Here is a 12,420-nt window from a genome sequence, read left to right as displayed (position 1 = left end):
TTTGCTAGCACTCCAGTTCAAACACTTGTGAGAGCTTAAAAAAATGTAAATGAGTAACAGAGTAAGAGCTACTACCCATGGAGAGAAGAGATATTTGAGATCCTAGTGAAAAGAGGGAAGTGAGGAAAGCTTACTGGGGCCTGTAGGAGTCCTAGAAGAATGATGCATGAAGACTAATGCACATTAAAATAGACAACTAGACAGATACTGAGATACCCCAACTGTATGAAAGGCTGCAGTATAAGTTTGTGCATTACTAAAATCTATACTGAAGCTTTTTTCTCTCCTCCTTCCTGATGCCCCATCAGGAAGTGGGGAGAACTACTAGGTCTGCCTATTCCCACGGGACAGAATCCAGGATAGGATTATTTTAAAGTATTCAAGCATTTTAAAAAATGAGCCTTGCTCAGCTGTTTCAAAGAAACTCTGTATGCTCACCTCCAGCAGAGCATTCTGTATGCTAAAATATAAGCAGGCAGAAAACCCTCTTCTGCAGGTGCCTGAACTCCAGGGGTGAGCGTCTGGAGATGTCCCTATGGAGATCTCCCCCTGGAGATGTGCCAGTTTTAGGCAGCATAATGGCTGACTGGGTACGGTTTCCATACAGCCTGTTTCCACACACTGCGTAGGAAGTCCGAATGTTTAGCTCGGGGCTTCCGACTATAATCCATGATCCATTTACCTCGATATCAAGCATTGCCTCCAAATTGGGTAACAACCAAGTCCTTCTGTAAAATGACTCCCTGAGAGAAATACCATAGTGGCAGATGAAACTCAGTGCAAAATGCACAATGGAAGATGCAATTAAATTTATCAACAGGCCCTGTATCATTTACAGTCACTTGGAAAACATCAGTCTGAACATAGACTGCTCAGTAAAGAGGTTATGATAGTAATCAATTAGTAATCATTACAAAAACAAACAAACAAACAGACAAAAAGCAATATATCTTACCTCAGCTTGCTCAGCTCCAGATTTTTCACTTCATTGAAGACTTGGAAGAAACGTGAAGAATCCTGAGAAAGGAAAAAACACACCCATCTACTACAAGTATGAAAGTTTCTTCACAGGAAATTTAAGTGATGATGATGATGATATAGGTCACAAACACAGGCAATAAAAGAGGTACAAATACCACATATTTAATTGTTTTATATGATTGTAGTATGACATTTTGTATTTCTTTCCCTGCAGCAAGGGAAGAGAAAAAGTCAAATACAAAGATTCAAAAACAGTTTAAATTGTGAAAAGGCATTTTTATTTATCTGCAGAACATACAATCATAATACTGAGTCAGAATTTGGATTGATTATTTTATCTACATAAATTTAAGTGCTCTTATTATTTCCAGGAGTAATAGAACTATGTCTGTATATTAGTTAGAATAAAAATTCCTAAGAGCTTTGAAAACTTTTAGGACAAAAGTAGCACCAACAGTTCATGGCGTAGGGAAATGTCTCTCATAGGTTTGCTGCCGTATTGTAAAGAAATTAAATAAAAATTTTGAACAACCTAGTTTCACAATTTGCATGATTTTTATTTTAAAATCCTTTAAGTCATTGATGATTTTGAGCTTATCTTCTTGCATGAAATGAAAATCTTCCTGAACTTTTGTTGTGAAATCTTGAGTAAACAAAAGCTTGGTAAGAAAATAAAACATTAAATGGAATACAAATTCCAGTAGTTCTGTACAGAATTCATTTTGGGGGGAATTAGTATTTTATATACAATTTATTTTTTTAAAAAATAAAACATTTCATAGTAGTAATTTTTGTGTAGTAGAGTGAACATGTTTGATAGACTACAGGAGATAAATATGCTTCACATGAAGCAAGAATTTAAGTATGTCAGCCATTAACACATATACACTATGAACTTTAAAGGAATTATTTCAATGTCAACAAGGTAGGGTAGGGGCTAGAGGTCACCAGCAATACATGTAAATATGCAAAGTGATGCAGAGATTTTAGTTATGCTTAGTAAAGCACTACAGTATTTCTATTTTTGCTGAGAATATATGGAGCACTCACAGGTTTGGAAAATGATACTGATAACTCCAAATTCCAGATCTATTAACACATGCTCAGAAATGCTGTGTGAACAACTGTCAACATTCAAACTTGCCAGCTATATTAACCTGAGTAAACAATCATCAGATATATTAAGAGAGTCTCAATGCTTTAAATTTTTTAAATTTAAACAAGAACAGATACTGGTATGCAGTAAGGTAGAATCTTTTTCAAGGCAGAGTAGTATTATGGAAAAGGAAAATGTTATGATATCCACCTCTTAAATCTGTTTCTTATGAAAGCTTATTGGCTGATATAGGCTTTATAGGCTTTTATACTAAAACTATGCCACAGGCAAAGATTCCAGGAACTGAGACGACTTTTTTTTTTTTTTTTTTTTTTTTTTAAGTTGGCTTTTCCAGCCATTGAAATAATAGAATGAAGTTTGATTTTTCCACAAAATCTTATCCTTTATTTCAGTATCTTGCTAAAGTCCAATCATACAAATTGATTTTCCACATCAATTTAAGAAGCCCCATCTTATTGCCACAAATACATACAGAATTATTGCATACATCTTACTTAGTGAGCATTCAAGTATTCAGACAAACATACTATACTAGTTTTCAGGGTGCCTGTAACATTATTTTTCCTATTGGTTCAAAGATGGAAGTCATCACTATTGCTCCAAAACTGACTTACAAAGTTTTCAAAAGGTAGAATAAAATAAAAAATAGAAGTCAAAAGACTTTAGTCTGTGGTGGTCCATAGGATTATTGAAAATGCCCTTATTTCTGCTATAAATACTCAAATGGCACAACAAGAAAATACCAAACATTACAGTGCAGAAATCAGCAGCCCCTGAGTTATACTGAACAAGCATTTTGGGCAATCAGTTGTAACAGATGTGCAAAAAGTAATTTTCTTGAATGCCCAAGAAAAATGTTTGTGCTATATTATAATGTATATTGCATGCTTTATGCTGTACTATAACAATAAATTCCATCTAAATGCATCAGGTATTTCATGAAGGTACATTACTGAGTAATTAAAACTGAATATCTAAGGAAGTGCTTCCTAAATACATTGTTTTCAATTAAACTGTAGCTGACTAAAGAGCAAAGCACACTGCCTCTTCAGAATAATATAGCCTTCACTATTTCTTTGTGGCATGGGATAATGTAACTCTGGTATTTCAACACCATTTCTTTTTCTTCTAGCAATCCATATTTTAGAAAAATACAGTCAACCAAACAGAAAAGCATGCTCTATATTCAATTCTGTCTATAGATGACACTTGCCAGTTATAGCTACAACAATCAAGCAATAAAATATTTGGAAGTTAAAGCTGTGCATTCCTAATGTAATTACATAGTCACATCATCTATTACCATAAAAACATCTGTTCCTAATGAAGAGACAAGTGCTGTCTTAATAAACTGGAGAATAAAACTAATTATTTTTTTCAGCATGACGTTTCATCAAGACAGTATTACATTACCATTCAAAGCCTAACCTAAAGAATTACTTACAGTATCCATGGAGGCACTATCATACTTCCTCACAAACATTAATGCAACAATCTCCAGTTAGAAAATTTAATCAATAGTGAGCACATACTGATGTATTTGTTAAGTAATATAGAACTTTGGTGGTTTTTATTTAACATAATTTCAGAATATAAGTTTTCACTGATCTGCATTAGGACGTCAGACCCTGGAGGTAACCTGGGCACATACAGAGACAGATCAAAAACTGGTGAAAAATAAAACCGAGTTCCTCACCATCTGTAAGGACTGTGCAAGAGGCAACTCTATTCAGGGATGGTCTCATCAGTGAAACAATCCTTTCTCATCTTGCCTTGTTATTTACACATTTTCAGACTTCTCCAGCAAACAAAGGCAGAAGCTTACTGTTGACAAACAAGTCTGATTCATTCTTTATTTTGTTTCCTTGAACAAGGCAACGATTTTTCATTGCACATACTCCACAACTTCCATCTTCTGTTCTTGACCTAAAGTTGTTGCTTCAAAGTACATTTGATAAAAGTTTACAAAATACACAGGTGAGATACTAAGGCTCCAGTACCCAGATTCAACACGCAGTTTATGTATTTGACCAAAGCACCAAGCTCATGCTTCCCCAAGCTCTCTCCAGAGACTGGCAGCCTGACCCTCAGCTCTCTTGACTGGAGTTCTAGCTTACACAGTTCCATCAAGTACCTAAAGATGAACAAGTATTTATCCTTTAGAGGTACTAATCCAGACACACAGGAGAAATGAAAACACTAAAGCTATGTCTCACAAAATTAGAAACTTATTTACTGTATCATATTGCCTCCTGAAATTCCTAGCATGTAGGTTTTTGAATACTTGACTTTGTAACTTAAAAATACTAATATACTTTCAGATGCAGAAAGACCACAAAGTCATCAATAGTTGGAACATGCTTATCCATTGTATAGACCTTTACTGTATGAATACAGTAACTCACAGAAGCAGCAGATTCTCTCCAATGAAAGTAGTGGCAAAATGTCTCCCTTCTCATTCTGATTGAAAGGGAACTGTACCCCTTCCACTCTCCCAAGCCCAGAATAGCGTTGTCTAATTGCAGAACACTGCCCTATCTTCCCTCTCTTTAGTCCTGCCAAAATTTACCCTTCCCTTAGGTTAACTGTAAGTGCAAAAGTCTTTTTTAATCCTACTTCATCAATTATTCTAGCTCCCTTGTCATAGCACCTGTTTCTTCATTTGCAGTATGTACTCAAATAAGACCACTGTACTGTACTCTTCATTGTGCATCTGTGGAAGACTCTCTACTGTCTGCTCCTCTTCTCTGTAACACAACAGCCTTGGCTGCTAGGCACAACCACAGGGGAAGTTCTGCTTGTTCTAGCAACTCTAGACCTCAGCACACACTGATCACAGTTTCTATAGGAAAATTAGCCACCATCCTCTAACAAACCTGCAGTTATCACTGGCATCAGAATAGTCCCCCTACCAAAGGCACTACTTCAAACTATGGAAATACCTCGATATGTCAGAATCTATTTTTAACTTTTCCTTAAAAATGGATAATTCACTTCTGCCTCCACTTCATCTGAGAACCACTAAAATATTTTTAGGTTTTCCCTGAAACTGAGTGAGGTAATTTGAGACCAGGGTAGACAGGAGGAAACATGAACTTAGCAACTCCAATAGCAACCAGTATCACAGGATCATTGAGGTTGGAAGGGACCTCTGGAGATCATTTAGTCCAAACCTCCTGCTCAAGCAGGGTCACCTAGAACACATTGCACAAGATCACATCCAGGCATGTTTTCAATACCTCCGGAGGAGGGAACTCCACAGCCTCACCGGACAACTTGTTCCAGTGCTCTGTCACTCTCACAGTAAAGAAGTTTTTCCACATATTCAGGTGGAATTTCCCGTGTTACAGTTTGTGCCTATTGCCTCTTGTTCTATCACTCTGGACTACTGAAAAAAGTCTGGCTCCATCCTCTTGACACCCTCCCTTAAGGTATTTGTAGACATTTTTGGCCCTACACTAGACTGTCTCCAGAAGTTCCAGGTCTCTCTGGTACTGGGGAGACTAGAAATTGACACAGTACTCCAGATGTGGCCTCACTAGGGCTGAGTGGAGCAGCAGGATCACCACCTTTGACATGCTCACCACACTCTTCCTAATGCACCCCAGGATACCATTGGCCTTCTTGGCCACAAGGGCACATTGCTGGTTCACGGTTAACTTGCTGTCCAGCAGGACTCTCAGGTCCTTCTCCACAGAGCTGCTTTCCTGCTATGGCAGGTGCTTCTCTAGTGTACACTTCCCAGTGCAGCTGGGCCTGTACTTCCCCCAAGAAGATGCCAAGCCTAATTTTCCTTAAGTTAGATTTTACAAGTAAAGAAAATCCTCACAATGCAAGGATGCAGGCAAGCCTCAAACCACAAACACTGCTGGACAGCACCCCCTTAATACAAGTCTTTAATAAATTTAAAATTCTGCCTACCAAAATAATTGATTCTTTTCGTAAAGGGTCTTAGCAATACCTTCTACACTCTTAAAGACTATCCTCTCTCCTACTTCCAGGTCTGATCTTCATGCCCGATGGGATGACTACCCTCCTGCAGGAAAACCAGCTAGCATCATTCCCCTGTATTCTAAAATTCAAATTTAAATGTAATTTTCAAAATGAAAATTAGTACATACACCAGGTATGACCCAAAAGCTCTTCCCTTAATGCACTTCTGGATATACTCAAGATTGTCACTGAAAAACATCAGAAGTCATTTGAGGAAAGTCATTCTCTTTTGAGAAGTCATTCCATTGAGGAAAAAGAGCAAGTAATAGACACAGATTTTATGTGATAAGGTCTTGGTAAGAGTCAACTCAATTTTACACAGCTTTAAAACAGGGTCCCACAACAGGCTGCAAAGAATTTTACATTCCCCCAAGTACTAGTTTTCATGCAATTCATGGCATGTAAAACACAAATTACGCTGAAATAAATACATGCCAAGGTGTGGCTGAGGAAAAAGTTTCTGAAACAAATTCTTCACTGATTAGGCATAAACTCCCTTACCCACTGACGAGGAAAAAAATATGGACCACTAAGTGTTCATCTTAAATATATTCTGTTAACACTGGACATTAAGAAAATAAATCAAACTGCATTTTAATATATCTATATATAAACAATTTGTAAACTTTTGCACGTCAATGTCTTATGGAACCATAATAACAAACAACCTGGGAAAAAAGTGCAAGCAAAAAAATGAACCTTTGAGTCAAGCATGGAACAGAGAAAATAGTTGAAACAATCAGACTAAATCTATCAGAGTATCAGAAAGTGTATTAACCAGAGTCATACAAGAGCAGCAAATTGAACTATACCGTATTTCCCATTTATCATCCAATCAGGTTCAGAAGCCTGAATTTGTTCACTTTGTCCTGGTTTTAGACCAACCTGAGTGTCAGATTTCAGTGTTCTCAAACTACAGAGAGGTGCAGGATGAAACTTGTTCAAGGCTTGATAAAATGGAACAGTATATTCCCATTTTCTATCTCCTGTTAATTTTCTATAGTTTAGATCACCTTTAAAAAGCAGCAAGTTTGACTTCTGTAAATCAGCATACAAATCAGGAGCAACTTTAGCCATACTAGAAAACTCATGTGGCAAAGTCCAAAACATGTGATCATGGTAAACCCAAACTCCCTTTTTTAAATTGCCCTCCCAATTTATCCCACATCTAGACATCCACATATGATTAGCTGACTGCAGTTGTTTAATAGTCCAGTTAAAATCATGCTTTGTGGTATCTGACACATACCATGGAATACTTTTTCCATGGAAATGGATTTCATCAGCTAGCTTTGATGATAACAGAAAGTCAGCCAATACAAGATCAGTTACAAGTTCAAATCCAGCATTATCCAGGATTATGTCAACTCTAACAATAGATTTATCTGTAGTTCTTTTTTTGGCATTTATAAGTAGCGACCAAAGTTTTTCCATATCATTCACTAAGATGCAAGGCATCAGGTCTTCCAGGGACTGTAAAGGACTAGATTTCTGAGAGCTGTCTTCACCAGCTGAAAAAGAAAGGTCACACTTATTTCCCCACAGTGCCGCCTAGAAAGAAGGAAAAAACAAACAAAAAAAAAAGATTTAAGCCTCATTGTATTTACATTCTAAACTTTACACACACTGAAGAGCATTTGTTTTTATTTTAGGGACATGAAGGCTCTGACTCCACATTTTCCTGAAAGCTAAAATAAAACTCAGCTTCTTGGACAGAAATCTTAATACAGGAAAGATCTCTTGGAAGAAACCAAACTGCTCTGTATTTATGTAGACATCAAATGTGCATCAGGAGTGACAAAGGTGGAAGATTCAGATTAACACAAATGCCCAATCACAATATAAAAAAAAAAAAAAAAAGTGTGTGTGTGTATACATATACACACACACACCCTGCAGACTAATTCCAGAAAGTCTCAGTGGGAATACATAAAAGGAAATAATAAAAGCAGAATAAATTACGCAAGATGTGAAGCTGAGTAAGAACTGATATTTTAAGTATAAACTATTTTTATTTTTCATGAATTTAAACATATACCAATGAAGTCTTTATAAATCTTTATAAAGACCTATCAAATAGTTAGGTGTGCGTTGTTGCCAGCTAATGGATTCATTTGTAATCCTATGATATTTCATGTTCTATCCAAAGGCATTATTTCAAGAGTAACGAAGTTATAAAAATGCTTTAAACCTCTTCCAACACAAATTGACTGCCAACATTTTTCCAGAAAAGAACTCAAAAATTTGTATCAGTAAAATGAATTATTTCAAAATGTTACGGTTAAGCAAAGGCCATCTTGAACTTGATTTAAAAGCTTTGGAGATACTATTTTCAAGAGAGTAACATGAATTTTGAAACACACAACAAAACTAGCAGCATAACGAAAATATCAAACTTAATATGAGCAAACAAAGCTTAAATATTACCAGAATAACAACACAGTACAGCTGTCAGGAGTTTGTAGCATTCTTATGAGCAGAAGAACTAGATTTTATTTCCATGCAAAATTTAAAATTTCTATAACCTCAAGGTTTGCTTGTCAAAAAAGGATTAAGTTCTTGTGTTAAACATTACTGGTTTACCTGCAGTAGCTTAAAAAGTTCCCCCTGAAGTTGCTTCTCATCAAGATCCTTGACGTTCCTAAGAAGTTCCTGAAAGTAAGTGCATAAGGCAATAACTGCCTGTTGAGATTCAAAGAAACTTTGAGCTTTTCCTTCCTTAAATACATCAAAGTTGTCAATAGGTGGGCTAAAAATAAAAGAGGAACAAGTATATTAATATACTTCCCACATTTTTATTGACAGCACAGGAAATATCCATGAAAATTTAAGCTTAGAGCTCAGCTTTTATTAGGCAGTATCAGGGATGCTAGCCTTTCCAGTTCTGATTTGTCATAGTGGATTCTTACACAACTCCAGTAAGTTTGACATCATACCTTACCGATACAAACAATAAACTGGACATCTTTATCTTATTAGCAATATATTCTGAAAATGACCAACTATTTCAATCACTACAATTTTGGGAACTGCACATATACTAGCAATTTTTGAACTCCATTATTCATTTAAAAAAGGATTAAAATTATAACATACAAGTGAACAAATGTAGTGAATAGTTGCCCCAATTTTAAGTGCATTGATCATTATAGAAGTGTATTTCCATACCAAAGCCTCTTATGGTAGTTAAACAGACTTTGGAAAAATAACATGACAGAGAAGATAAAATAATTTAGTTCTCAAAATGGACAGATATATACGTTTTATACATAACAAAAGACATATTTGCAGTTACACCTTTTGGCAAAAGATTCAGTGAACCTCCATCTAAGCATATGCTTAAAAGCAGTTAAATGACAGAGAAACTTAAGAGCTTACTAATAAAAAGTATCAGTTCAATTTCTAAAGCGAAACCCAGAAAATACATCTCGTATTTTAAGTTTTTGCTAAAAGATTTGAAATTACATAATATACAAGCTGAACCAAAATCTCATTACTGCGCCTCCATCCCTGTAATACTAAGGGGACTGCACTACGCATGAAGCTTAAATTGTTTTTTTGGCAGTAGTGGGGCCTTTACTGCTCACTCCTACCCCATTACATGGTACTGGCACCTCTCCACAGCTCCAGAACAAAATTTTCCTGTCAATTTATTTTTAACCAAGATCAGCTCCCAAAGTTTGATGCAATATATGGCCTGAAAATACAGCTGTCACTAAGAAGATTGCGTAGAATGAACAACAGAGGATGTTTAAGTCAGTCTGCTGCGATCAGAAAAGGCTCTCAAACTCTTCAGCTTTTTAGCAGCAAGACAAGTTGAAATGTCCAACATATCAGTGGCTCTCTCATTTTGCATTTTATGCTGATGTCTTTATTAAGAGATAATTCTAGACTCCTAAGCCTTTAAAAAAAAATACTAAATAACCTTCAGATCTCAATATATGTTGGTTTATAAGGTATCTAGAGAAAAAAAAATTAGAGTACTGGTACAGAGCACGTCACGGAACCCGGAGCAGAAAAAAACTGCAGCAGATTTAAAATCTGCTGCATGGAATGCTGCATGGAAGACAGGAAAAGTACTAGTTTTGAATTTAAAGTAGAACGCAAGGGAAAAGTATCGTAAATATTTAAGTTCCTTCTATCTTATTCTTCAGCTGTCTTCCTGGACAGAAAGAAGATATTGAGCCTGCAAAGACTTACTTTTGTGCTAATGCTGAATGAATTCTTCGATACATATAACATTCTACATATAACCAAGGGGACTGAAACCAGCTTGGTTCTCCATTCCCATTTGACAGATTTCGTTGAAAGTCCAGGTATTGGTTCCACAGTGCAGCATCTGCCAGCTCATCTTCTAAAGGGGTCACTGGTTTGTCTGTTTGCAGTTCATTTCGTAATTTAGAGAGGAAAGATATAGCTCGCTTCTCTGCTTCAACACCCTTCTGAAATAAGTGGAAAACAAAAGTTCCTATTCTGAATATTCATTCCTATGGCACCATAGATCAAATTTTCAGAAGAGTAAGTAATAAACTTTTAATAGCCAGCATCAAAACCTCATTTTACATCTAATGCATCTTAAAATTAATCAAATACTGGACTTTTTAGATTGGATTTTTTGCTCTTTTTTCAAGAGCAACTTGAAATACTCATCTTCAAAAGATGCTAAAGTATATTAGACAGCACACAGAGACAAAGGAGAAACTGAGACAGCTGGAGAAGAGAAAGATCAGAAAAACATTACACAGAAAGGAGAGTTCAGAAATGAAAGATAGCTACAAGAGATGATGAAAAAAGGAACAAAGAGATTAAGAAAGATAAGTACTGGCAATAGGAAGAAACTAGTAACAACAAAAGAGAGGGATCTCAAGGATTACAAGAAACTCTCAGTATTTAACAAAGAGAAACTGTATTCTTACCTCACCATATTCTTCAAAGAATTCATTTTTATGTCGATGCAAAGTATCAATAACTTTTGTGAGGATCTGAGGCAGTCTGTCTTTAATTGTAACGTACGCAAAAGATCTAAAAATCAAAGAATCAACATTTTACTACTGAGAGCAAAAGCAATAAAGTACTCTTTTTTTTTTTTTTGATAAACGAAAGCTCTGAAAAACAAGTTCAATTGTCTTTAAAGGAATAGACACCAAAAATAAATCTTGAATTGGTCAAGTTCTCCAATCTACCTCTGGAGGAAACAAAGGGAAATCTGTCTTTTCAGAGAGTGAAACACTAACTGGTTGGCCCAAGCAAAAGCATGAAAATTTAAATGAATTCCACACAAAAATGCTATCTCTAATTGCTCAGTTACAAAGAAGGAAAACCAAAGAGATTTAAATTTAAAATCACAGAGAATAGATTAAAGCTCAGATATAGCTTTATATCTATATGTACACTGTAAACTTTATATATAAAGTTCAGATGTATCACCAACTCTAACACCACAAAATTTGTGCCACTTACTCTCCAATACACACTTGATTTAGCTTTGCCCTTTCTCCCTTTTTGAGAGGGTCAATTAGCAAGGCATGAATAACCGTACAGAGAACTTTAACTGAAACTGGACAGAGAACGAATGTACTTAAAGATTTCCATCCCTAGCGTCGAAGCCCGATTTCAAACAGTTAGAACTCAACAGTTACCCAGCACTGGGTAGCAGACCTAAGGAAACCTAGGAGAAACATAGTTTATAATCTTCCAAGACCTACTGCAGCCACCAGTAGTCAGGGACCACGGCGACAACAAGGCGAGGAGAGAAAACGCCCGCGGAGCTCGGCACGTCCGGCGGCGGCTAGCGCGGAGCGGCCAGCGCAGCGCCCCGCCGCTCCCCCGGGGACCCGGCGCAGCGTCGGACCCACAGCGCCGCCTCCCGGCGCGACACCCCAGGCCGAGGGATTTCCTCCCCTCCCCTCCCCTCCCCGCCGCGCCCGCCCTCGCCCTGCGGTAGGCCGAGAGCCGCCTGCGGCCCCGCCCCGCCCGCCGCCAGGCCGCGGGACCCGGCAAGCGAAGGCGCCCACTGTCCAGCCGGGGGTGGTGGTGGCGGGTGGCAGCACCAGCCGGTCCCGCGGGCTCTTCCTGCCCCTCACTGCTCCGCCGGCTACGAGCGCGCGCCAGGCACCGACGGACCCTTTAAACCTGCCCGAGAGGGAGACCGGTAGCGCCGTTGCCGCAGCCGCCATCTTGCCCCGCCCCTCCGAGCTTCTGGCCCCGCCCCCCGGAAGTAGGGCGAGGCGGCCGGACGTTACGGGTAGGTCAACGGTCCTCGCCGCGCGCGCCGGCGGGCGGGCGGGCGACCTGAGGTGGGGGCGGGGATGGGATGGGATGGGGTGGGG

General features: G+C 38.0%; 2 protein-coding genes across 2 annotated transcripts in view; both read right to left on the bottom strand.

Annotated features, from left to right (window-relative positions):
- The window catches only part of CCDC170 (coiled-coil domain containing 170), a 53,084-nt gene extending 49,533 nt beyond the window's left edge, over positions 1–3,551 (bottom strand). The window contains exons 1-2 of the mRNA XM_062573056.1: positions 3,543–3,551; positions 956–1,017 (exon numbers count right to left, since the gene is read on the bottom strand). Of these exons, the coding sequence (XP_062429040.1) occupies positions 956–1,017; positions 3,543–3,551 (71 nt within the window). The remainder of the gene's footprint in view (positions 1–955; positions 1,018–3,542) is intronic.
- ARMT1 (acidic residue methyltransferase 1) lies at positions 1,774–12,291 on the bottom strand. Its single transcript, XM_062572387.1, has 5 exons — positions 12,215–12,291; positions 11,008–11,113; positions 10,292–10,533; positions 8,675–8,840; positions 1,774–7,642 (listed from the first exon to the last, which is right to left on the bottom strand). Exons 1-5 carry the CDS (start codon positions 12,265–12,267, stop codon positions 6,875–6,877), a joined length of 1,335 nt encoding a protein of 444 aa, XP_062428371.1. The 5' UTR covers positions 12,268–12,291; the 3' UTR covers positions 1,774–6,874.
- Between the last annotated feature and the right edge of the window lie 129 nt (positions 12,292–12,420).

The sequence above is a fragment of the Rhea pennata genome, chromosome 3 (assembly GCF_028389875.1).
Source record: "Rhea pennata isolate bPtePen1 chromosome 3, bPtePen1.pri, whole genome shotgun sequence".
NCBI lineage: Eukaryota > Metazoa > Chordata > Aves > Rheiformes > Rheidae > Rhea > Rhea pennata.
This window is presented reverse-complemented; position numbering and strand designations above follow the sequence as displayed.